The sequence below is a fragment of the Poecile atricapillus genome, chromosome 4, assembly GCF_030490865.1.
Source record: "Poecile atricapillus isolate bPoeAtr1 chromosome 4, bPoeAtr1.hap1, whole genome shotgun sequence".
Taxonomy (NCBI): Eukaryota; Metazoa; Chordata; class Aves; order Passeriformes; family Paridae; genus Poecile; species Poecile atricapillus.
In genome coordinates, this window is record NC_081252.1 from 61,399,324 (window position 1) to 61,426,687 (window position 27,364).

At 35.9% G+C, this 27,364-nt stretch overlaps 1 protein-coding gene across 5 annotated transcripts in view; it reads left to right on the forward strand.

Moving 5' to 3' along the window:
- Window positions 1-27,364, forward strand: part of PROM1 (prominin 1) — a 63,056-nt gene that overhangs the window by 33,594 nt on the left and 2,098 nt on the right. For 4 of the 5 annotated variants that reach the window (XM_058838934.1, XM_058838938.1, XM_058838933.1 and 1 more), the window contains 20 exons: window positions 1,069-1,189; window positions 3,887-3,950; window positions 6,311-6,400; window positions 7,735-7,952; window positions 8,335-8,409; window positions 9,584-9,647; window positions 11,422-11,581; window positions 13,548-13,700; window positions 14,545-14,668; window positions 15,087-15,190; window positions 15,635-15,719; window positions 16,900-17,046; window positions 17,320-17,391; window positions 19,727-19,819; window positions 20,880-20,933; window positions 22,372-22,452; window positions 22,541-22,609; window positions 23,131-23,223; window positions 24,395-24,510; window positions 25,594-25,662. In XM_058838934.1, the coding sequence (XP_058694917.1) occupies window positions 1,069-1,189; window positions 3,887-3,950; window positions 6,311-6,400; window positions 7,735-7,952; window positions 8,335-8,409; window positions 9,584-9,647; window positions 11,422-11,581; window positions 13,548-13,700; window positions 14,545-14,668; window positions 15,087-15,190; window positions 15,635-15,719; window positions 16,900-17,046; window positions 17,320-17,391; window positions 19,727-19,819; window positions 20,880-20,933; window positions 22,372-22,452; window positions 22,541-22,609; window positions 23,131-23,223; window positions 24,395-24,510; window positions 25,594-25,662 (2,052 nt within the window). The remainder of the gene's footprint in view (window positions 1-1,068; window positions 1,190-3,886; window positions 3,951-6,310; window positions 6,401-7,734; window positions 7,953-8,334; window positions 8,410-9,583; window positions 9,648-11,421; window positions 11,582-13,547; window positions 13,701-14,544; window positions 14,669-15,086; window positions 15,191-15,634; window positions 15,720-16,899; window positions 17,047-17,319; window positions 17,392-19,726; window positions 19,820-20,879; window positions 20,934-22,371; window positions 22,453-22,540; window positions 22,610-23,130; window positions 23,224-24,394; window positions 24,511-25,593; window positions 25,663-27,364) is intronic. The other variant, XM_058838937.1, reaches the window with a different exon arrangement.

The following is a 27,364-nucleotide window of genomic DNA, read 5'->3' on the forward strand; positions in this document are numbered from 1 at the left end:
GGCATTTCAAGGTACTGCCTCTCTAGTATTGAGCTGTTGAATTGCAATACAAAGTAAGAGACTTAACAAATGTGCCATACAGGAATTGCCTGACTGTGGCCTCAAGGCAGTGTCTGCCTTTGGGGATAAATCCTGCCTGTGGTGAGTGCATCTCAGCTTTCTACTGGTTAAATCTCAAAGTTAGTGTATAGCCCATCAGATGGCTTTGTAGTCAGCCTGGTTTTGAGGCTGTTACCACTCTGGTGGTCACTCTTGACTCTTTTGGTACTTGTCTGGAAAGTTAACTATTGTGAATGTGAGCTGTTTAAAAGTCATCCTTCTCTTTAAGTCTGTTTTACACCTAAGCTAAACTAAAAACTAAGGTTCATGTATGATAAGAGATCTTCAAAGTCTCTCATGGGACCTTTAATTGCCTTTTAACTTACTGTTTGTGCAGATCTGCTATGCCATAATGATAACTTTACAGTGAGAAGTGATCGAATAGAAAATAATCATCCAGCAGTGTTGACAAGAAGTCTAGCTCACTTTCCACCTTTTGTTTCAGTATCAGGAAATGCGTATTATTTTAGCATTAATAGGGACTATTTGTGTGCTTTTGAATGATCTATGCAATTATGTAAATAAATCTTGCTGAAGTTATCAAATGAAAAATAGTGCTTTTCACAGTTAACAGGCAAGCATTTGCTTGTAGCTGTGTCAGGGTTAATGATATTTGTAAAAGAGCCTAATGTTTCAAGGTCTCATACAATTTACTTAGGCTATACACATTTTCTGACAGTATCCATGCAAATGGATTAGTAGTTGTACATTAATAACTTCAGAAGACTTTGGGGTTACATCACTTTTCCTTTCTTTTTTTTTTTTAATTACTAGTATTGTAATATATTGTCCCTTTTGGCTCAGTCTTATAGTCTGCATCATGGTGTATGTGAGAACCTGTAGTAATTTATGGAGACCTTTCTTTCTTTTGATAATATTGACTCTTTTTTGGCTATAATTTTTTAATTCTGTCTTATGTTAGAATGTGCACTTACATTAACCAATATCTGTTATCTATATTTTTTGTAGTGTTGGAGTGCTCTGTGCATATGCTGCCAACCAGCATTTAACTAACCAAGTCCGAGGAGCAAAGAAATTGGTTAACAGTAATTTTAAAGATCTGAAAATTTTCCTTAACGACACTCCAGCGGTAAAGAATTTTTTCTTTATGGGGAATGAGGGTGGGAGGGAAGATGCATAAATAAGAAATAGTGCAGAAAATAATTATTTCTTTCTGCACACCTGCAGTATTTTGTTTATTCCCTGTGTATCAGTCTCACTAAGTAGAGTAAACAGTGCAAGGTAAGATGTTTTCACACAGCAGTAAGTGCTTGGGAGTTGTCCTGATGGATCAGCATTCCTTGAACAAATTCTGAGCTGTACTGGAGTATGCTGCTGTAATGCTTGTAGGCCATTTTCCTCCTACTGAGCTAGTGTAGATCACAAGCAGATGATAAATAATTTGGGAAAAAAAAAAGGTTTTAAAAGGAAAACACTTTAAAAAAGTCTGACGTGAGAACTTGGATTCCTTATTGCTCTTGTATTTTGGGCGTACTTCTATGGGCTCTGGGACAGAGCCACAATAACTTCTTCTCCAGAAATATTTTGGACTATTTTTACTGTAAACAAGAGTCACACTGTACCATACTGAACAGGAAAGATTCTTTTCTTTCAAATTGTCCTTAGCATTCCATAAGCAATCCTCTGCATTTCTTGTTTTGTGTTGGGGGGAAAAAAGGAAACAAGGCTAGTTACGAAGACTTGTACACAATGTGCAATTTCAATTATTTGTGAATTTATAGGGGGGAAAAAAAAGTCTGACAGTTCTATTATTTTGGCTTTCATAAGTTTTAATTATTAGAAATCAATTGTATTAATCTGTTTTACTTCCACATGACTGATAAATTAGAAATAGGTGGAATTCATGCAGTTATGTGGAATCCACAAGTGTCACAGTAATTCTGGGATGCTTTTCTGCTGACCAGGGCTGTGTGAGAACAGGAGACTTCTTGGGGGAGTCAAATGCCTCAAATGTTTTCCTATCTGGAATTGTTCCGCAAACTTGTTTGATGCAGTGTTGTGACAGATGGGTGATGGAGGTATATGGCAAGAAGTGGAGGTCATGCCAGTAATCCCTCTTGAAACAGAGTGCTTTTGGTCAGTCATGAGCTGATGCTGGGCACAGAAGGATCAATCCAGTCACATCAGAAACCACTGGAGTCCTCTTGACTTGTGCTTGGTTCTGACAATCAGGATCTTCACAGAAGAAAGAAAATCCATTATGTAGAAGTAACTTAACTTAATAGAGAAAGAATTAGATGCCAGCTGAAGTGTTAATAAAACACTTGATTATTAAATTTCAAAGTGTCAGGACTTTGAACACTTTCGCCAGAGGTTAGTAAAAGTCACACATAGTAGTTTTTTAGTTTCAGCGTGAGATTCTTACCTTTTCTTTTTTAGACCTGGTGTTGATGCAGTCATCAGCTATATCTCCATCTGCTGTATCTCCTGAGTCATTTTGTCAGACAAGGTGCATGAGTATCATGTATACACACACATTTGTACGAATTTCTTGAGGAAAGGAGAAGAGCTACAGGTGTTTGAAAAAAGTTCTGGTATCCAACTAATTGTTTATAAAGCTTTGAAATTTGAGCTGATGTCCTTGACTCATCAGTATGAGGTGGTATAACAGCATATAAGAGGATTTGAAAAAGAAGTCCTGTGTTAAGAGGTCATGTCACAGGAGATTTGCAGACTGTGAGTATTGAGCAGTAACACTCTTAGTTATACAGAATCGCCTTTTGTCTGGGACATTGCTAGAGACAATGAAAAACCTGTAGCCCTGCAAAATTTTAGTCCTTTGGTTAACCTAGGTAGACCAAATATAAGCAAAAATGCACCTACAACCTTCTTAGTAGAAACTCTCTATTTTTTTTTCTCTTGTTTTAGAAAAAGGAGGTCCACTTCCTACTTTGTCATTTAATTAGATTCTCTGATCAATAGGTTGTTTTGAGGGTGGATTTTTTTGTCTTTGTTTCACAGAAGACTTGAGACTGCAAGCCAGATAGACTTTGGTACGCATTTGAATCACACTTGAAATTGGAAATCCATTTGTCAAGTGTGTTAACATTTATACCACTTTAGCTTGGTTGGGGTACAATTCATAGTGCATTATTTTAAACATGCAGAAATCAATAGTGTCTTTTCAAAATTAGTATATGTTTTCTGCTTGGGATGGTTTTTCATTAGCCTTTTATCCAAACCCAGGATTTGGTGGTAACTGAGTTGCTGGTTTATATTGTTATTGTGTCTTGGTAGAGCTCAAGTTGACACTGGGCCAAATCCTCTTGGGGATAAGGAAAACTATTAATATATTATTATTAATACTATTTGTGTTAAGACAGAACAGTTGACTCCTTTCCACAAGAGAAGCTCTTGGCTGCTCAAATACAAATCCATTCAGTTGGTGAATTGTTTCAAAATTGACACCACATCAATGCCACACCTTTCCATGAAGGAGGAACTAGTGCCAGGAGAAAATCAAGTAACAGTTGAAGGGATGGAAAACCTTATTTGCCTCAATGACTTGAAGCCTCTGTAAGGCCTGCTACTTATTTTGAGCTGAATCATTGACCACAGAGATGTTCCAATTAAACAGATGTCCCAATTAAACATTTTTTTTATGTGCAGTTCTCTTAAGCAAATAAAATAGTTGTAAACAGTAGAAGGCCAGTGTTTGGAGGGGTTACACAAATATTTTGATTGTTTCAAAGTAACTATTTGACACATTCAAAAATGTTACTTTTTTCCAGTTCTTTTAATAGTTTTTAAATCGTTGTCTTCTCAGCAAATTGACTACTTGGTGAGCCAGTACAACACAACTAAGGATAAAGCACTCTCTGACCTAAATAGTAAGTACTTTTACTTATAGGGGGCTAGCAGTGTGTATTTAAAACCTTCAATAAGGTAGTAATTAGCTCATAATGCAAAGTGAAATTTAATTTATGAAAATATAGTTTTCAAATAGAAGTGCTGTTCTTAGTGGTAAATAGGACTAAAATCCCTTTCACATAAAATGTCTCAGAGCTGGTATAATGCATATTTCCTGAAATAATAGTATTTTATTAAATTATTATCCAGTAAGGCTAATATTTTATTTTCCTTTTCAGTTTTGGAATATTTGCAATATTTTGGAATATTTGTCCTCAGTTTTTAAATTGGAGCCAAATATCAAGGAACAGAGCTACTATCAGTTGTGATAGTTCCAATGAGAGAGATCTCTGTTTATTTTTCTTGTTCTGCCTTTGTCCTGTATTCAGCTAGGAGTTGAGGTACAAGCTTATCTTCTTTCTAAAGCTGCTTAATGTATTTGCCATTTCAGAACAAGCAGTTGAAGAGCAGGAGATAAAACTTGAAGTAGAACTGCTGCACTTTCCCCTTCAGCACAGTTACAGGATGAGGCATCACTTAGAAAGCTCCCAGTAAACAAAAACAATCAAAAAACTGACCATTTTTGGTTTGGTTTGGTTTGGTTTTTTTGGTTGTTTTTTTTGTTTTTTTTTTTTTTGGGTAATTTAAGATTCACTTTCCAGAATTCCCAGTAGAAAGGGCTGCCCATGATCAGTACACATAATGATAGAAGGTTCATTGTTACCAGGTCTCAATAAATGCATACAGGTTTGCATTGTTGGATTGGAGGATTGTTGCTGGAATCAAACTGTGCAGCTGTGGCATTGTGCCACTTACAATAAATTGATTGTCATGCCCAGAATCCCTGCTCCTGTATAGGTTTAAAATGTATATTAAAAGTAGTTTCCAATTCAGCCAACTTGGCATACCCTGAGATAATGTGTCTTGTCTGTGTGAGGCTTAATTGCACATTGAATCTGCCTGTCAGAGTAGTAGTAGCAGTAGTTAAGTAGTCTTCCTACTTAGTTCTCAGCAGGAACACTCTGATCTAAAAAAATAGATGTAATCTTTAAGTCTGTGATAATAATAACAGTAATAATAAAAATTTGATGTTTGTATTTTGAGTATTAGCTTGAAGCGTCCCAGCTACTCCAAGCTGAAATTTCAAATTAAATGTTTATTTGTTCTCAAGGCAAATTTATAATGTCAGTTGTCAGAACCTACAGGGTCTGTGATGAAAGCAATCATCAAATAAAGATAGCTTTTATTTTCTTGAAATACCAGAATTAAGTGTGTGACACCTGGGTACAGAAAGATTTTTTCCTAAGGGGATCAACAGTAGCAAAAATCTCTGAAGAACTATAGATGAATTCAGTTTGCCCACCCTAAGGAAATGCTGAAAAGTGTTTTCTACTTGGTAGAAATTCTCATCCCAAGCCAGACATGGTAGTGGTGACAGTAAGGGATGCTTCTGTACCATGCAGTATTCCCATCTCATCAAAAGGAAAACAATGAGAAGTCAGTGCACTGCAATCTGAAAATGGAGAGGACCTGGTGATTACCTAAAGGATGCAATTATTAACAATAAAATGCTTCACCCAGCTCTGCTCAGCGTTTCTCTGTCACTTTGCTGAACCAAGGTTCATTTCTGTTAGTGGGCAGTGAGATTGGAGGGTTTGGAGGTGGGGGTGGCTGGGGCTGTGCTGGATGTACTGTATGATGGTACAGGGCCTTAATGTGCTTAAGGGATTTCAGCAGAGCTGACTGCCAGGTCTGACTTGTGGGTGACCTTGATGTTTCTGGATACAGGAGGAACAGGAGAAGGGAAAATAGTCCACTTTTTAGTTCCTCTTGCACTATGAAAACATAGTGTGTAGAGAAAGAGTATGCCACAAAATTCCTGTCAAGATGCTGGACCTCTTTAAGATGAATTGTGGGAAAAAATCCTGTTCCCAAAAAAGTAGTAAATGCAGTGAAATACATATTGTGGAGTTTGTTGAAACTCTTGTGCATCTTTGCCCATGTGGTCAAGTATTAATGAATATTTTCCACCATATTTTGATTTACTTCTTTCATTAATAGACCTATAGCTAGCTAAAGCAGAATGGTGTCCCTGCATTACCTTCTGTTACTTAGGTTCTGACTGTAAGACCTTAGGAAAGTTTCAATAATATATTTATTAATATGTATATGTATGTATAAATGAAACAGCATATATTCAATAAACATATAAGCATACATATATGGATATACTTAATACACGTATTTGTTAAGTAAAGAGTCTGACAGCAGGTAGTTTAAGAGACAGTTTAAATTGAGCTAGTGTTTAATGTGTTGTTTTTTTAATCTCCTCATACTACAGATGTTGGACCTGTGCTTGGAACCAGAGTTCAAGAACAGCTGGGAAAAGAAGTACGTCCTGCACTCGATGCAGCTCTGACAATGGCAGGAGGTAAAGATGTACATGTTGTTGTATAATGTTCTGTTGCCATGGTAAAACAGGCACAGCATGGGATAGCTTTGTGCAATACCATGAGTCAACTTTCCAGTTTTCTACATGCCTGGATATTTCTTTTAAACTGAGGATTTCAGACACCTTAAGATTTATAAAAACACTTAAAATCAAAATCAAAATTTACAAGCTATTGTTGATACTTAGTTTTGGTAGTCATTGAATAGAGATGAAATCTGAATTTCCTGTTTCAGGTTGCTTTCCCTTTCTGTTGAACATAAGGGAAACTAGGAAAACCCCTTTTAGAGTTGTGTAATTATTATAGCCATAACTATTTGCAGATTAGTCTTTAACAAGTCAGGGATTTTTTCCTGTACACTGCCAAGATTATTATGAGAGTGTTAACCAGCATTTCTTCATTGTATCTTTGAGTTTGGCATTGCTCATTCTTAGTTCTCTTTCCCTTTAGAGAAAATATTCCTTTCTTGTTATTCCATTTAAGGCTTCTTTTTTCAGGAATCAGATACAGCTTACAGAGCAAAGGGAAGGTATCCATGAACTTGAGTCACTTTGGGTTTGGTTTTTTTTACATCCATGAATTCTTTCTCATTCACTTGTCATCGTTCTCCTTTTTTTTTTTTTGCTTTATTTCTCTTATTTGTCTTGAAGTCAAAGTGGAAAGGGCTATCAAAGGTAAAAAACACGATATAACCTTGTGTGGTGTGAAGTGCACTTTATTTTTTTAACTTTGTGTATTCTTAGTTGTGTCTGTGTGGTTCTTTGTGTACTAAACACCTGTTAAGTGTTCGGGGTTCTTTTAATTTTCTTTTGTTTGTTTGCTGTGATTGGGATGGAATCTAAAGCCAGACAGTGTGGAACACTCATTAATGCTTGGCTGATGCAACATGATCTCCTTACCTTTCATCTTGCAGCTATATGATTTGTGAGTTGGATTATAAGGAAAATACTGAAAATACAATTTGATGGATATGGCCTTTTAGTTTCTTATGACCGAGTGTTAAAGTTCTTTACTTGAACCACTGAGGAAGGAGAGGTAGGGAAAAGGCAGAAAAGTGAGAAGTGGATGGAATCTCAATAAAAGTAACTTGAGCATATTAATTTCTTTGTAGGAAAGAGTAAGTGGTATATTTTTATATGCAATAAGTACATATTATGTGCTAGGGGGTTTTTCTGGGAGGGAGGCAGTAAATAAATCCGTTGTTAAAGAAGATCATATGATTTATGCATGTACACTTTCTCTTCATGCCTGTATCTTCTGCTTTCTAACTTCTTTCTAACAAATGTGGTTTTTTAAAAATTTCACATCTTTGCAGCCATCAGAGAAACGAAGGAAGCACTGGAAAATGTGAGTGTCTCTGTGGAGGTTTTGCAGGAGGGAACAGAGAGACTTCATGCAAACTTGACAGATGTTAAAATGCACCTAAGCAACACCCTCAATGACTCCGCGTGCAATGCGGCTCAGGCTGCCTCAACTTGCAATATCATCAGGAATTCATTAGGTCAACTGACCATCAATGCCAATTTTAGTGGGGTAAGATCTTTCAATAATATTTTTCAGGCTCACAAAGTGTGATCGCTTGGAATAAGCCCAGCTGTATTTCTGCAGCTCAGTGGCTTGGTGTGTGCTTCACTTGCGAGATAAGTGACTTTCCCTTTTTCTGTGTTTCTGGGTAATTCCAGTGACTGTCAAGCAGCTATGTTAAAGTGCTGTTCTGGGCAGTGAAATAATCTCCCCTCCCAAAAATGCTGAGGGTTAAGCTTTGCTTTTGTACAACGGAGGTTTCACGAGTGTTTAGTAAGATTCTCCTAAAGATCACTTCAATTTCTTTACCCTCTCTCCTAACTTTGGAATATTTACTGAATTAGCAAAACTGCTATTTTGATGTGGCTCAGGCATGTCTTTTCCTTCCCAGCTGCCAGGAGTGAGCTCCCAGCTTGCAAAGGTCAATGATGTCCTTAAAATAGACCTTTCTAGTCTGGTTCAAAAGGTATGTTTCTTGATAGATTTTTAGACTGTTAATGAGTAAACTGGGATATGTGTATCACTTGTTTCCCCTTGGTTTCTCAAGAAGAATTCTTTTGTTGCCACCTCAACCTGCTTCACAGTTGGGTATCTCTCATTGTTTGGACAAGATTTAACACTTGAAAGTATGAATGTAGTGCTTTGTATCTCCAGGTTAATACAAATCTAAAATATTTTGCAGGTTGTCTGCTTGAAGGAACAGTTCTTAAAAAATTAAAAGACAGAAATGTGGATCCAGTAGCATGCTCTCTACTTTTTGGTTCAAACTCTAGAAATAAAAAAATCCATGGTCTCTTAATTAGTTTTATTATATTTCAGCTATCTTGAAATATTTATTTCAAATTCTTTATGTGCATATTTAACATTAAATCTGGTGCAACAGACCAAGTGTAATGGCTGTTAGTATTTTTTCAAGACTTTCCAAAAAAAACCTATAATTTTCATCTAGGAAAAGAATGGCTTAGTTTGAGCAGTTGAAAAATCTAGGAATCTGAAAACGTGTGTTAGGAATAGAAGGCACTTTCTGAAACCAAAGGCTGTGTGTGGGGGTTGAGACCCCTTCCTGCTTCTGCAGTGATCAGGCTTTCAGGGAGTAAGGCTTCAAGTATCCACTGCAATGGTTTCTCCTTTCTGTCCAAATGAGCTACTGAGCTTGGTCCCCATAGTGTGCACCCCTTCTTTCCCCTTCTCACTGAAGAAGCCATTGCAGTGTCTTTAGAGGCAATTGGATTTCATTGTTTGTAACATGCATTTCATGTTTGAAAGGCATAGACTTAGAAACAGGTGGTGTCAGGCTGGTACAGAGTAACTCCATTCACTTAGTGAATCTTCATATATGGGTTTCTGGCTGGTTTGAGCTAGATCCGACAGGCAGCAACGTTTGAGATGTGTGTGACTGATTCATGTGTATTTAAATATAGATTTTTTTTTCCCCCAAGGAATATTCTGGAGAGGAAACTTAATCTGAAATTTGGATTTTGCTTTCACCTTTTCTAATATGCAGTGATAAACCATATTTTTCTTGTATTACCATATACATTTTAGTATGTGTGTAATTTTGATCCTTGAATAAAAGGAAAAAAACTACAAACAATTTGACAATGAGAAACATGCCATAATTTTTTCACCCTTTTTTATAGGGTTATGCAGCATTTAATGATACTCCAGACTTGGTGGTGAATCAAACGAAGAACATTTTATCAGGTGGGAACAAACTATCTTTTCACTTTACTTCATGTTTTTGTTTTCTTTTATTGGTAATATATTTTCCTCGCTAAATAACATTAAACATGGAAATGCGAAATTAAACTATTTTTTTAAAATAGTTTTATTTTGTTTTTAAATTTGGTGCAATAGGAAAAAACATACAAAGCAACTGTGTCTTGATAAGGACTATAAATTAAATCTAAAAACAGACATGTGATATTTTATTGGAGGAGTTTTATGTTAGGCTTCTTACTGCACAAGTAACGAGAAATCTTGTGATCCTTACTTCACACTAATGCTTTATTTGGTTGAAAACCTAATTTTCCTTGACCAATGTGTTTGTGATATATTTAGGAGTGTGATGTTAGAAAAACTGACCCACCCCCCACCCCCCCCGCTGCTGTATTAAAATGTGGTGGATGGCAAAGTGAAAGTCAAAATATGCCTTAAGAATGACTTAAATGGCTGTCTCAGTTGTTTTGTTGCTTGGGCTTTACACTTTGATTGTACCTGTATGATAGGATAGCATATGTATACTAATCTGTTCTAATTTTTGTTCTTGCATTGTGGACCTGTTCTGCATTATATATAAGCAGCTGTTCCTTGTAAGTTTTTCCAGTTTGTTTGTTTTTTTTTCTTCTACTCCTGGGCAAAATAAAGCACAGTATACATATAAACATAGTGTACTGTGTAAACTTGCCTGTAATGAGCCAGTTTTCTAAAACTGATATTACAGTTTTCATTAGGAAATCTTGAGCAGATTTACTCATTTTCCATGTCTAAGATGTGTAAACATTGACAAAACATCTTAATTTATCTATTTATAAATTGCTGGGGCTTTGTTTGTATCAAAACCAAATTTGAGTTACAAAAACAAAATAAGTAGTTTTACTGGAAAAAAATCACATTTATCTATAAACTTCTAAAACAATTGTGATTTGTTACCTGGTTGGATTTGAGTAGTAATCATCAAAACAGACAAAGGCTTATCCAGTTGTGTTTTGAGAAAGAAGGAAGTAGTGCCTACCACGCAATTACAACCTGTAGTTATGCATTCTGCTTTTTAAAGTATGTTTCCAGTTGAAGGAAGAGTATAGAGAAACTGCATTTTACACATAGACATTATGTATATTAAATGAATTAGTCATGTCTTTGTATATCTAAATAATGTCTGTCTAAACTGTAAGTAGAGAGTAGCATGTTTGGTCATAATCTGAGGGGAAAATGGCTTAATGGATTTTTACCTCATGAGTGTTGCTACCTAGTTGGAATGAGTTCATTTAAATAATCTCTTTTAATAAGATTGAAAATAACTAGTATAGATTCTCAATATAGGCAGTCCAATTTCTTTCACAGTGTTGTATTCCCAAGGCATGGAGTCTAAATAGATTCTGTTCTTCTCCTTTGTAAACTTGCTGGCTAATTGTCTTGCTCAGTGTTGCCATTTGCGATATTGCATGAAAAGCAAGATTTAGGTTGGCTAGATAAAAAGTGACACATTCATTATAATGAGAGGAAAGAGGAAGTACTCTGGCTCAACGTCTGCATCTTGAATCATTAAACTGAATGCTAAAAACAGTGTGTATTTTGAAATGCCGTTGTGCTACGTCAAAGCTTGATGCTTTTGTTGCCTGCTTGTGTCTTCCTCACACTTGTCTTCATGGCTTGCTTGTTACATGTGGCAAATAGTTTAATAGCATTTTATAATGCATACATGGAATGTAAATTTCCTCTATGGATCTGTAACAGTGAAATATGTTTATTCCTATAGATATCAAAAGTGTGCTGGAATCCATTGGTTCAAATATTACTACCTTCACAAGAGCACTCCCTGTTCAGAAGATTTTGGCAGATTTGATGGTGTATCTTACACAGAGTGAGACATACGTTCAAGATTATTTTCCAATAGTGGAGCAGTACGATTTCTACAGGTATGTACAAGAAATAAGGCAGGACTGAAGCACTACCTGTTGTTATTACTTAGTAATATTTTAATGTTCTGTTAAGGCAAGTAAACTGTTAATGATGAACACAGTGAAAGAAAGATGTATAAAGCAGTTGTTTGGTACTGGCATTTTAGTAAAAACAAAAAACACATCTAATCAATAACTGGGTGCTGTTTCACCACAGAGAAAGAGGTATTTTCTACTCTGTAAACCTTCAGGTCTTTTTCAGGAAGGATAGATACAAGTAGATGTCAAAGATGTAACACCCAAAGGAACTGATTATTTCATAGTGCCGGGGTGACCTTTTATCTAGGTTTTGTTTCCATTGATTTGCTGGTAAATTGTGAGGGCAGAGGACCAGATAGGTCTTGAAGACAATCCGTTGTTACAGCACCTTTTGTATTGCAGAGCAGGAGTTGCAGAGATTCTGCTTCACACCTTGTAAATCTTCATGCACTTGTGCTTGCCCCTACTGGTGCAGTACTGGTCTTTGTGGTTGATTTTACCATGAGAAAAACATAATTTTTGAGACTTTTGTGTCTCTTGCAGTTGAGTAACCTCATATTTTGGCGTGTAAAGCTTTTCATTTCATACCATATATCTTTGTCCAGATTTAGTCACTTTTGTCCACAAGCTTATCAAATCCTCCCTATATTTTGTTTCATACTTTAGTTGTCTTTATAAGCAATATTGGCTTCTGTGTTTGGGTCATAACCAGTTTCACTGCTACAGAACGTGTGTTGCTGGCTTTAATGCAGTGATAAATAAAAGTGAACAGAAAAACAAACTTTAGAACCTTGCTTCCTCTTACCTTTAGCCCATTTCTAATCTGACAGTTTTAGTGGTGGGCCATAATTTGACAAATTTATTGATATTTTCATTGAAGCTCATATTGCAATTAATGAAATAAATATATTGTTTTATTCTTCTACAGGAGAATAGATCTCATCTATATGGCACTTATATACCTGGTTTTGTCAAACCTAACCTAACAGTACTTCAAGTACAAATTAAACCAATAAGCCTGTATTGTCCAAATTACTTTCCATCTAGTCCTTTCTTACTTACAGGTGCATTATTAGTAGTTCTTAATAAGTATCCTTTTATAAATATGCCTGTCAGCATTCATGTTTTTCTTTTTATTGGCTGTGCATGTTCATTGCAGTATTTCTTTTACAGATTTTTCTCTACAAAAATACAGGGAGGAGAAAAGGGAACTTAAAAAATAAAAGCTGAAGAAGTGACAACAGAAGGGAAAAAGAAGTGCAGAGGGCATTGGGAGAGGATGAAAGGATAGATATGTAATGTGTGAATAAATGGATATGCTCCAAATGCTTGTACAGATAGAACTGTTACATGATGTAATTAATAAAAATGAAAGTTCATTTCCTATCCCAGATTTTTCTCCTGATCAAATTCCATTAACTGTTCCATACATTGAAAGCAGTACAGCACAGACACATAAAGCTTAGGTTTTTACAGCCTTAAGTATAGTTATTTATAATTACAAGCCTAACACAGTGTGCAACATGTTAGTTGCCTCACAGTAAGAGCAGCTATGTACTTCACGACCAATGGCCAGTCCACATTCATAAATTTATCCATTTATTCATGAATAAATTGCTGTTTGATCATCTGCTTCCTCTGCGTAATTTTTTGCTCCACTTGTAGCAATTTGGTTCTTCACCTGCATTAACTGGGGAACACCTTGTTCCTGTGATGTTTGTTCCCCAGTCCTTCAGTAGCAGCTGACTGCAATCCAGCAGTGACTGTGTGCTGGCCCAAAATCCAAGCTGGTGTAGCAAATACGTTTATCTTTGCTGACACTGTCTGCTCAGACAGAACAATGAGTGGGACATTTTGGAATATTGTATTGCATGATGTCTCCTGAAGGTCTCCATTGTGTTCTTCTTGTAAAAATAATCAAGAACTTATATCTTTTATTCCTTAGGTGGTTGGGTTGTCTCATTCTATGCTGCATGTTGGTCCTGATTCTGGTCTTTTACTATCTTGGATTGCTGTGTGGCACCTGTGGGTATGATAAACATGCTTCTCCAACAACCAGAGGCTGCATCTCCAACACTGGAGGAAACTTTCTTATGGCGTAAGTTTCACTTACCAGGGGAAAAAAAACATAAAGGTAGAAAGTTAGTTTGGTTGACTTTTTGAAGGACACAGATATGAAAACAGTTTGGTTTCCTACCTAGGTATATCTGCCGAGAAAAAAAGTGGAACTATATATTGATTTCACACACTTACAGTGCAGGGCTTGGGGATCTGGGGTTGTTCCATTAAGGATCACAGCTGAAGAATAAAACCTATGAATTTACCATTATAAGGCAAGTGCTTTGGCTAATGAATTTCTGTGCAAGTCCCTTTGGAAACTGCAAAACTGGGGACAGGCAATAGAATATATTAGGGGAAATACATAAATTTCTAGTAGAATTGGAACATTTGTTCAAAGTTTCAAAAAAAGCCATTCAAGGAGACAAGAAACACTTGATCTTCTGAGAGCATTTCTGGATGTTTGGGGTTGAAAAGTGCCTGGGAGTGATTTAATGTAGTTTCTGCTGGCTGCAGGAGAAGATTGCATTTGAAAGTCTAAAACTTTTTTGAGAGCACAAGGCTAGAGAGTTGAATTTAAAAAAGAAAATTGTATGTCTTTGTGTCTCTTAAATGTAATTCTTAAAACAGTTTGCATGCCCAGTGCTAGTGTGAGGTTTCAAATGCATTTTAGCTGAAGACTTTACAGGGCTAAAACATTTAAGATGTTTCAGAGAGCAATAACAAATTTGGAAAACAGAACTATTTCAACCATCAGTCAGTTTTCATAATTCTTTTGTAGCTGCTAACTGTTGGCTTCACTGTTGCCACAAGTATGTATATATATATATATGTATACACAGTGTGTTCTTATAAAGCAAAAACTTTCTCATCTTCTTTTCCAGTGGTGTTGGATTCAGTTTTCTTTTCTCCTGGGTGCTGATGATTGTAGTGGTGCTCACTTTTGTCACAGGTGGAAATGTAGAAAAATTGGTCTGTGAGCCCTTTGAAGATAAAAATTTATTCAAGGTGAGGTTATTTAGGTTACTAAATAGTTAATAGAATCCCCATGAGTCCCAATGGTCTTGTCTGTTCTGTATGGCATATCATTTTTATAGGATTCTTCAAGTGAATTTGGACCTGGTTTTACTTCCTCCTTACAAACCAAATGGAGACATTCATCCTTTCTCAGTTTAATTTGCTTTGTAGGGTTAGTACTGCATGCCTGTCTTCCGTTGGAGACAGATTTTTGTGATTCAGTTGTTCTGTGGTAATGGGGAGCTTTAATATTCAGTTTCTGCACCAGAGAGTTTGAATTTGCTGTTTCGCTTGTATTTTTGTTAGTGGGTGATAAGGTTCGATGTGTTTATGTGTCAAAAGACCACATATGAATAAATACATAAAGAAACTTGGGATTATAGTAACATTACTGAATTTTGTCTTCTAGGTTTTGGATACACCTTACTTACTAAATAAGCACTGGAAAAACTATCTTGCTGGGATCATATTTAAAAATCCGAATGTTAACTTGACTTTTGAAAAGGTGTACAGGTATTAGAGTTGATTATCTCATTATAGATGGTTAAGATTTAATTCAGTTCTTATTTAACTCTTTTTTTATTTCATTGAATTTATACATACTGTTTTTATGGTATCATATTTGCTTCATATTTTGGGCACATCCAAATATTGCACATGTTCCAGAAGAAATTCTGATTCTAGTGGTTCACAAGCAGAAACAATTTGTTCCTATATATGAGTCATTAGAGATAGTCAGCATACTGTTGTATGACAATACTAGTCAAATTAATTGATAAAATATTTTACATCTTTCAGAAACTGTTAATCACTTCTCTTATTGACTGAGCTTCAGAAGTTATAATCAGTATTTTGTTTTCTAAAGAAATAAGAATAAGAAAACATTGTTAATCATTCTGTTGATATTTGGGCCTTAAGGTGGTTTTTAGGCTTATCTGTGTATTTGTATTCTTTCAGTGATTGCAAGGAAAACAAAGGAATTTATACTTCCCTTCACCTAGAACATCTGTTTAATATCAATGAGCTTTTAAATATTAGTATGGTAAGTAAAGTATGAACGAGTGCATGATTGTGAAGGATGTTGGCTCTTATAGCATGTCTGGGTTTTATGGGATTTATGTTTTATGCTCAAAACATCCTACAGGGAGGCAAGAGCTGTCCAAGCTAATCTGAAAGAAAGAATTTGATTTACAAGTAAGATATTTTTTACCAGTCTCAGTGGGCCAGGGAAGATTTTCTGATGTGCTGTTTTTTTTAATGTGCTGATATAACTGTTTGTTTTAACTTTGAAACTTGTGTGGAAGGTTGGCATCTGTCTTCAAAAGACTTCTTATGGTGTTCAGTGACAGTTTTCTTTTTGTATAAGCCCCTGTCTGGGTGTTTTCTCCTCTGATTCCAGTCAGATTTATGTTGCTCCAGGATATGATACTTCCAGGTTTTAGTTGGAAGTAGTTGGAGTAAAACAGTCTTTCCAGTTAAGCTCTAATGATATATGACTGCACTGTCATTATAGGACTGTACTAATTTTGGGGTTGCCTCTAATACCTGTCTTCATTACAGCAACCCCTTGGGGATACATGTTCCATTCTGCCAGGCACTGTACCCACCTAATAGATACAGTCCCTGCCCCAGATAATAGACAATGAAAATGAGCAAGGCAGATTCACTAAGGGGGAAACTTATTTTGAGTTTCCACAATGGACTAATGGAGGAGGCTGCAAAGAAGTCAGATTTTCAGATTCCTCAACTGTATCTGCAGCCACTGCAGGTAACATCGTTTGGGTGCAGTGCAGAAGGGTTCAGGTAACAACAACCAATCACCTTCAGTCACCACTAAAGGTATTTAGTTAAGTCTCATCCAATCCTGTGGCAAAGATTGTCTGTCCTGGCCACAGCTGAGATACTGACTTCTCTAGGTTTCCTTACTTTGTGCTAGGGGTAAAACTTAACATTCTTAAAGGGTAACGTTTCCTGGAGGGATGTGAGTTAAAACAGAATGGAAGGCAAGTAGTCCCTTGGTATGAAAGAGACAAAGAGACAGGTTAGAACATGACCTGGTAGATTCTGTTCAATTTAATTGAATTAAACTGATGTGAGCAAAAAATCAATGTGTGCTGCTTCATGAAAATGAGTCAACAAAAGCAGATGCTTTGGGCAGGGGTTATAGCAGAATATGTGTTGGTTGCAAATTACTTTTGTACTTTGTTTTGTTTCTCTCCCAGTATACAGAAGATGTAGCACTTAAAATAGAACACATTCAGATAAACCTCAGCAAAATCATTCTGCTGGATGAAATTGGGAAGGAGAATCTTCTGAATTTCAGCTCTTCAGGAATAGATGGAATAGACTTTTCAGCATATTTGACAGAGGTGAGACTGTAGTCAACTACAGCCATGAGTGGGACAAAATATAAAATAAAAATGTTTGTTTACCAACAGGCAAAACAGGAAAATCTGCCTTTGTTTTGTTGAAACACCATGTTTTGGAGGTTCACACAAGTTGGGGAAAAAAGCACTTAAGAAGTTAAAGTTAATAAATAAAAAAATAAAGAGTAAACAGAGTAGGTGGTATGGTTAAGTGCAAACTGTCTGTAAATAAAATAACAACATACTGCTTTTCTTACTGCTTACATCTTATTTCAGATCAATAAAAGTGTTACCAAGGTTGATCTTCTCTCATTTGCTAATGATTTAGAAGCAAGAGCAGACCAGCTGGTAAGTTCAATTCAGCAGTATAATAATACATAAAATATATCATTTATATACCATATCAGTATAAATACATAGCAAGGTAGACTTTATATGGGAGAATTTTTGTACTTCGAACATTTACATCCATGGTGCAATGTCATGTAAGGAAAAATATTGCAGAATGGTGTTTCATTTGAGCTGTATTTTAAATGTTGCTAATTATTGATTTTTGTATACTCTTGTACATTTTCTACTTTAAAAGTGTATTTTCTTAAATTCCATTCTCTGCTTGGGCAGTGAGGGGAATACTCCATTTCAGTATTTCCTATTACGGTCATAGGGTCCCAGTTGGAAGAAAAATTGGTTAGATCATGCTGGAAAAATTACTTGAATTAGGTTTTTTTCAGTTAGTGAGCAGGAGATTTTTTAATTAGCAACAAATTGAATATTGTTGGCAGCTTGTAAGGACTGTAATGAGAACTGGAGCTCCATTGTGGAGGGAGAATGCAGAAAAGAAGCCGTCTTCTCTGAAGGGCTTTTTGAATGAAGGACAATTGTCAGAGGGTATCGCTAAAACATTGCTCACAAATGAATCCGCAAGTGGCACAGATCCGCACTAACAGACAGTGACTGTTCAGTTGATCTGTTTGTTATGCACATCCAGGTCATGTCATACCCACTTTTCAGAACTGAGGTTCATAGTTTGGATGCTGGCCCAAGACAGATTCCTGCACTGCGATGCAGGAGGAAGAGTTATGTTGCACATGTGCTACAATTGCTTGGATTGCTGGGGGACACAGCAGAGTGAGACCACCTTGTTAGGAATGTATCACATATCCATCCCCTCCTCAGGTGGAGGAGGGCACTAGGAGAGGCTCCTGGTGTGTTTGCTCTACTTCTTGCATCATTCAGTCGTACTCACTGCTGGGTTTTTTTGTTTGGTTAAGGGTTTTTCGTTGTACTCATGTCAAGGCTGGACAGCTCTGGGTTTAAGTTCTTCAAGCATAGTTCCATAAAGAAAACTTTGTATTGTGCTGCTAGGTTTCTTTCACTATGTTTGTAGAAGACTCTTAAGGAAGCATCAGAATTGAGAATAGATCAGAGTAATCTCTTCATATAAAAGACATAATTGTGTAAATAAGCAAATGTGTTCACTGTTACAGTGTATGTTTTTATTTCTTCCCTTAGATGCTATTTAGTGTAGTCTATGAAATGTCTTTAAAAAAGAGGCCAAAACCCCAATAATATAATGTATTATGTAAGTTAGATTGTTAAAAAAATTGTACTGGTTTCCAAGGATATTTTATAATCTCACTTTGTTACTAGTGATAGCTCTTAGAACCAATTTAAAAATAAACTAAAAACTTATGGTATTAGTTAATTTTGGGTGTCTAGTTTGCATCTTTTGGCACCTTTTTACATAAAATTTAACATAGCTTTTTAGACTGGAAGGAGCAAATGGAATAAAACTTTGATCAAAACAACGGGTCAGCATAGGGAGGAGGGAGCAGTACCACCAGCATGTGGTGTTAGGTAAATGAATTCACTTTGTCAGTATGGGAGATGAAGTATCCTGAAACTGCTCAGTGCTCATATGAACAGGAAGCAAACACATCTCTGAGCGCTGAGGTTTGCCATTATTACACATCCGAAATGGAGTTAGCAGTGTGTATTCAGTGTTTGTGCAGGGAACCAAATGGTTTTGCCGCCAAAAGAAAATGGAAAATAAATTTACATCTGAGAGTAAAACCAAATTTTATAGTATTTGGCAATGGGCTTGAGCTCCTGCCAGGCATCTGGACTTGAAAATCAGAGCAGAAATGCATACCTTCTGACTGAAAGGTGGGCACCACAAATAACTTTCACCGGTGCCTTTCCAAGTGACTGGCTGAAAATACTTAAAATTCTGTGCCCGTCAGAAAGCAGAAGGTGCCTCAGGGTGATGTCCACGTTTCTGAAACAAAAGCGAGAACCCATGACTGGGAGATGCTTGTCCCAGCTGGGGTGCAGTGCTGCAGGGTTCTTGAAGTCAAGTTTGGGTTGTGGTGAGTGTGAGGGAGATGTGCTCACTCTTCTGTATTTAAAATGACTTAGTGCATCATGTGAAAATTCTCTTCAGTTAAATCTGTGCGGATAAAGTTATAGCCAGAAAAGCAAGGTAGTGTATCTGATTTGGTTGCTGAGGTTTGAATTTTTAAGACAGTGATTTTTTATTTTTTCTTTTCCCTCCTTGTGTTGAGGAATTCAGTTTGCCATACCCCATTTTTAGCTTGAGGTGTTTTAGAGTGTATGTGTAAATTTCATTGTTTTTTGCTTTGAGGTTACTGAACAATATTGCATAATTGCTTTTTTTTTTCAGCCAAAAGGAGCACTGGAAAATGCCTTAAAAGGACATGCAAACAACATTCGAATGATTCATAACCAGCAAGTTGTTCCACTGGAGCAAGCTATGGTAAAACATTAAAGCAATACTGAAACATATTTGTAGAACATACAAATTTCTAAATCTCTTGAAGAGGTTAGAAAGCCGGACTTCTATAAGCACAGATTGTGTCAATGAAGAATAATCTTGCTAAAGTATGTGTTTAATAAATAGTTTTCTTGCTTAAAATGCTACTATTTTATAATGCTGTCTAAAATAATGGCCTTTTTCTTCCCCATTCTTTTCTGTAGCTATTTACGATTATATATGAATAGAAAAAGAAGCAGGGGAGAAATTTACCAAACTCTTAACCCTAAAACACCCTAAATCACTTATTTTCTTTTTTGCTTGTCAGTGGTCTTCAATATAAAAGCCATTATCACTTTGACACTTTATTTCTTGGAGTTAGCAGTCAACTAACAGTATTGGAATTGGAAACTCCTGGGAGTAGTATGTAGAGCCAATCTCTTTTATTGATGCTATGGAAGAAACAAAATCAGGCTTCTGCCTGATTTTGACATGGACTTATATAGTATCCAGACGTGAATCTCCTGCATGTTAGATATTGCTTATTCCTCTACATAACATGAAGACTTTTAGTTTATCCTACCATCAGATATTTTGTGTCTGTACCACTTAGAGAAAAATACTTCTGGTCCACTCTGATTCTATGCTGTTCTTTCCTGATTAACTCCTAATTATTCTCATCTCTTTTTTCTTTTACAAAACTGACTGTCAAGAAATATGTTAAAGCTAGGGTAAGTGCTTTTTCCCTTCAGAAATTGCACAATATAGAATTCTCTGAACCTTAGGGTCTAAATTTAATTATTCTATCTTCCCTCCAATATTACTTTATTGCATCTAACTTTAGTTTAATCAGTACTGTTGGTGAAGTACTGATTGAGTGATTAAACCCACAATGTATTAATTTTAATGCAGTTGTTGTTACTGTTGTATGCAATGTAAAATGTATTATTAGTAACAAAATAATCTATAGAACATCAAAGCATGAATATAAGCTTAAAACATGGAAGCTCTTACCAGTAGTCATGACTTGAAGCCTTTTTTTTCCTCCCCTCCTTTCCAATAGAGCACTTTAAATCAGAGCATTAGGTTACTGAAGAGGACATCATCTGAACTTATGGTAAGCTTTTCTTTCTGGCAACAGGAACATTTTTGTGGTTTAAATCCTTCCACTGCATACACAGGGCATATATTTTCAGTACAGTTTTCTACTATTGTAGCTGTTTTCTTATTGCAGGAGATTGTAATGCATTAAGGAAGTAATAAGGATTTAGATCTCTTTTCTGCAGAAAAAGAAAAATAAAAAAAAAGAATATTCGGGATGGTTTTGGGAGTATGAATTGTAAACTGAACTGTCAAGTGATAAAATAAGCTTCAGTACCAGTCTATGTAGTGTGTTTTTAATTTTCCTCAGAATCTAGGGATTTCTTTTCTAGAATCCTTGAAAGCAAAGGATTGTTGGGGGGAGCAACCATGAAACACAATGCAAAAGTACAACTGACAAAAGAGAGGTTTGTGCTTCACGTCCTTAACCAGCTTTTGTTCCATGCCCAGCTCCCACAGGGGTCTGTTTCTTCAGGTTGTACTCATGTTCCTGCTTCTCCACCATCAGCCTTGCTCTGGGATCCTGGATCTGTATAGAACTTTTTCCAGGGTACCCCACATTTCCCCTCTAAGTAGTGCCTGTACCACAATGAGACCAGCTGGCTTCACTCTGTCAGAGTGAGAAACGGGATGATTGCTTTCCTGGAAGGAAAGCGTTCAGCCACCAGCGTGCCTTGGCTCTGGCAGCAAGAATCCAGTCACACTAGTGGCATAGTCATAGTCTCAACAGCTTTATGGGCCATACCTACCTTAGTGCTTCTCATTACAGGTTTCACCCATCCACAGCAGCAGAGCAGCTAGGTATCTGTTATCTATGTAGGTGTATGTTAGAATCTGTGATTTGAAGCTGGGTGAGGAGGAAAGAAGCCGTGACATGTTGATAAGAAAAGAATGTTTGACTTGAAAGTATATTTAAGAAACATCTCTACATATTCAGGCTCTATGTACACTGTCCTTTGTGTGTGTTCTGTGGGAGAATTTATGGGGTTGTACATAGATTGCAAAAACATCTCAGTCCTTCAGGTAGTTGATTAGGGGCATATTCTGGCTGTAAAGAATCCTACTTCAGTCATCAAGAGTTGTTGTGATGGTATATAGCCCACTGTTTTCTTCCTGTGCACTTTGTGTATATGTAGTGTATGTACATACATTGATTTAAGGAAAGAGAGAGGAAGATAAAACTGATCCTAGTATATAAATTAGTTATGTAGGTTCCAGGAAAAAATAGCACGTCATAACCACTGACACATCCTTTTCCAGAATGAGACACTATTGCAATGATCATGAATCCTTAGGCAGGCTTGTGTTCTGTCTGGAATTACATTTTTTGTCAGGTTTTGACAAGACAGTGTCACTGGTTTATCAAGAGAATAGGTTCCTGGCAGTGGCCGTAGAGCCATTGCAACAGCCTGCAGGGGATTTGTTTACATTAAACACCATCTCTTCCTGTCCAGGTTAAGGTGAAAAATGTCATTAGTGCTGTTAATGCTGCCCAGAATCTCATAAATAACAACGCTTCTCAAGTTATTGTCCAGGTAAGCTCCATTTGATCAAAGTACATTAATATATTATGTCACAGAGATAGAGTTTAACTTGCTTTTGTTCTCTTTGATCTGGCTCTAGGAGACAAAAAAGTACATGGATACCATAATTGGCTACTTTGAGCAGTACACTGAGTGGGTCAAGGAGTCGGTAAGGTGCATTTACTTTGAGAGAAGCTTTGTTTAAAAATAATAAAGCTAAACAGTATTAGTAATAAAATCAATAATAATGTTACTTTGATAGTGTGTTTTATAGTTTCAGGTTTTAATACATTTGTACTTAGCCTGAGTGGGAAAATCTCTTACAGTTTTGTTGCATTTGCAGAATGGAAATGATGAGTTGTGTTGCTTGGAATGCAGTGCAAATTTAACACTATCACTTTCAGGGCTAGCCTGAAATCTACTGTTTGTGCTGGTACTACCTGAACCTGACCCTGCATAGTTCAAATCGATGTCATTAGCATCTTGTTTTGTTTTCCTCTCTTCAGCTGTAGCCTTTGAGAAAGTAAGCTGATGTTTAAAAGACTTTCAGTTGATAGCATATCCAACTGTTATTTATTTTGAACTTGGATAGGGTAAGATGTAACAATTTAGTAAACTGTAACTGTAAGCAAGTTTAGAGATTCTTATTTTATTCTGTTAGATACTTGTAATTTTTAATTTTTGTTTCAGATTTCCATGGAAGTAGCAGCATGCAAGCCTATTGCCAATGTGATAGATACAGCAGTAGATATTTTTTTATGCAGCTATATAGCTGATTCTGTGGTAAGAAACATTTTGTTACTCAGAGCTGAGGCATCAAGGGGAAAGTTCTTTCAACATACATCTGTGTTTAATTATTCTGGCTAGACCATTCTGAAGTAAGATAATAAAGTATCACACACAAAGTTATGCAAGGAAAACGTTCTGATCTGGATTAAGTCCAAAGACAAACCAGTGCTGGACTTTATAGATTTTCAGTAAACTTAAGCTTCTCTTAGCAAGAATTTACTGATTCTGATGCTGATTAACTGATTCTGAACCACCTTGAAATGGAAAATAGAAAAGCATAAATATCTGAAGCTTCATCTGTAACTGTTGCTAACTTACAGGAGTGAGGTGTGGGCAGGAAGTGACAGGAAGACCCCAAGGAAAAACTTTTTCAAGTATCTGTCCTGAAATCTAGAAAACCTGAAGAAGTTTTTATAACTAGACTTGTAGCAGACAGATCTCGATTAATTTCTGTATGTTGTAGACATTGAGCATGACTCGTAGCAGGATGGAAGGGCAATATTGGTTTTTTTCATCTTGCCAAAAGAACTTGGAAAGAGGACAGCATGTATTAAAAGTAAAGTAAGACACCATGTGCCTGGAAAGTACCTAAAATGCCTCCTAACTATTACTTTATGGCAATTTTAGTCAGATCCTAGTCACACTACCAGTAATATATGTAATCAGTCAAAGCCAAAACACTGGCCTTGATAATGCTTAGCCATTAAGTGTTTAATCTTGGTAATGCTTAACCATGAAAACCTCCTAATCTATGTTGTACTCATTGATTAGCTCATACATTACAGAGCTTCTGTTCTCCTTTGTGGAGCCATTACCCTCTGGTGAGAGATGGACCATGGTTTTCCTGATAGAACTTAGCTGAGTCACTTGGAAGTAAAAATGCCTCCAGCCAATACAAATCAAATTTGAAAAATCATCATTTTAACAGCAGGTGATAACTCAGTTCAACTGTATAATAATGAAATTAGTTATGCAAACAGGGCTGCAGTTTGCAAGTTAAAAATTGCCTTGAGAAGGTGCTGGAAACTCATATTTTGATAAGAACTAATTTCTACTGTGTTCTTTTGGTAGCAATGGTTAGAGTATCAAGCAAGGCTTCAGTACTGTACTGATTAGTTTTCTCCATGACCTTTTTCCCTTGATTTTTCTATTCCCTTTGTTTCAGAATACCTTCTGGTTTGGTTTGGGAGGCTCTTCAATGTTTCTAATTCCTGCCATAATTTTTGCTGTAAAACTCTCTAAATACTATCGTAGGATGGATACAGAGGATGTTTATGATGAGTAAGTACATATTCCAAAATAAGCTAAATGACAAATGGATTAAAATGGTTTTTTCTAGTGTTTCACGTGAAGGCTCTATAATTCTTAAACCTGTGCTGCCAGATTAGAGCTGCATGTTCATGTGTAATGCTGCAGGTTAGTGCCTGCAAAGTGCTTGATGCAGGTGGCCTTTGGTAGCCTTGACTTGCCATGAATGCAGAGAGTGCTGGCTCTGACTTTGAGAACCTTATGTCAGAATGAGATCTTCAGAGCTTTGTGAGCAGCATTTATATAAATAAGTTCTAAATGTGCAAGTTATTAGCTTTGCTAAGTAACCTGTTAAAGTGAATTGTGCCTGATTTGTAGTCTCCTTGAATTAATTATTTGCTTTCTTACTGTCTTAGTTATTCCTAACCAGTCTTTCCTTTTCAATTGCAGTTCCTCTGTCTCAGGGACTTGGCATTTTACTTTATGATAACTATTCTTACATATTTTCCTATCAGTTTTATTTACTGTTTTCTTTTCTGCTCTTTGTTTTGCTCATTGTTTAGTTAGCCTGTGCACTGCATTTCTCCCATTTCACAGTGGTTGTTTTTCATTGCACATTCACAAGTCAATAGAGCAGAAACAGGCATGTACAGCTGAAATTACTCACTTATTAGTGTCTAGTTAATTATTCCTCCTTTTCTGTGTTTTTTAGTTTCGAAAATATACCCATGAAAACGTAAGACATTTTTACTGATATTTATTAAAATTATTTTATTAATGTGGGAGGGTTTATATTTTTAATGTAACTTGTTACTTCAAAAGAGGTAACATGTTCTGTTTCTCCAGACTTAATGGATTATATTAGAGTCTCCAACTCAACAAGACTAGAAAAATAATTAATTGTATTTTGGAGAATATAAAAATACTATAAAATGTGAAATTATAATGATGCCATAAATATTGAATGCTACAAAGGAAAAGTTATATTCTATTGTACAGACATAGTTTATCTTTGCATAGAATACCATCATCCATGTACATGTCTTAGAAGCCATATTGTACATAGTGCATCTTATAGTTAACATGGTCTTTCTTGGTGTATTTATTTTATTACAGTACGGAAAATGGTAATAATGGTTATCATAAAGAGCATTTATATGGTATACACAATCCTGTTTTTACAAGGTAAACCAAGTCTGCAACTGCATGCCTTCATGTGTCCTTATATCAGCATCTCTTTCAATCACATTTCCAATTTTCTTCATGCTTTAAAGTGAATCTCTTAATTCTCTGGGGTTTTTTTTGCATGATCATTCACTATAGCAAATGCTGTATGATGTATATTTCTCAAATACTCTTTACATAACATAACTGCAGATATTGAAGTAATTTCCTGCAACTTAAACTAATTGGTAAATTTGATCTTAAAATCCATGTAATCAGGTATTTAGTCAGCACAGTGGGTGGTTGACAAACCTATTAAATTACAAACCTATTAAAATCTGCTGTGATAGCAGATGAAAGTGATAGGATGGAAATGCATTTGTACTCCTGAGTAGTTTTATTTTTTTAAATGGTGGGATCTCCTGTGTAAAAGGCAAGTGTTCAGGTGTACAGAAAGCATGAACTTAGAAAATGGGTGTTTGTGCAGGGGTAGGACTAGCATGTAGCATCACAAAGCAAGAAGCTCAAGTTATGTTTAAAAAAACAGGACATTTCAGTTATTTTCTGCCTCTACAGCTTCTATGTTGTAAAACATAGTAAATGTAAATATAAACATGAGTTGTAAGACTCAGTTTCCAGGGGGATAGTAGTCTATATACCACAACTTCATTATTTGGTTTTGCTAAATTTGCAAGTTGCTTAAGAGAGGTTTCAGTTAATGTTTGAAATCTGTAGGTCGCTGTGCCTTACTTTGCAACTTCATGACTGAATGTATAGATGGAGTATTTATAGAGAAGATACCACTATGCTTTACATAACAGATGAATAGAGAGTGATCAAAGTTTGGGTCTTGACAGAGTTCATGGTTACATCTCATGATGAGGATGGTTATTATTATTATTTAGAAATATGCCTTACAATAATTATTTACTGACCAAATCTTCATTCCATGTCTTCTTCTGAAGGAAGTCTTTATATAACAATATTTTTAGTGATATTTAGGATCTCAGTTGTTGTAGTCTGTTCTGCAACTTAAGGGTGCTTACTTCCCAGATTAACTGACAAAGAGTTTAAGTCAAAAAAACTCTCCACTGGCATATCTAAGGGCTCTCAGTTTTAAGGACTTTGAATATTTTACATAAGAAAAATTAATAATTTCCCAGGCCTTAGAATTCCTTTTTTGATCTTTGAATCTTTGACTGTTAATATTCTTGAGGTTCATAGCATGTTTTCTTTACGAAATTTCATTGATAAATAGTTTAATTCAGTGTTGCTGAACAACCTAAAAATTACTAGCATAAAATAATCTTTTACACAAAGATCCACTAGTTCAATACTGACTTCTTTTGATAAAATGATAAAATTTACAGATTCAGTTTAATACAGTGCTGTCTTCTGATGTGCTAATGGAGGTAATTTGGAAAACTGCTAATTATGGCATACATGCTTTGAATTTCTCAGTATGGCATTCCCATATGAATAAAGTCTTGATTTTAATTTTCTTTTCAGCATACTCTTTGCTTTTATGCTATCTTTGATTTTTCTCATTTCCTACAAATTATTTTTTGAAATAGTTTGAGAGATATGACTTTGAATAGATCTCTGTACACCTATACTTCTGCAGGTTTAAAGAATCCCAGGGGGTTGGGATTGGGATTTTTTTACTCTTCGAAATCAGCTGGATAATTTTTTTGAAAAGTGATGCAAGTATTTTTATAACACT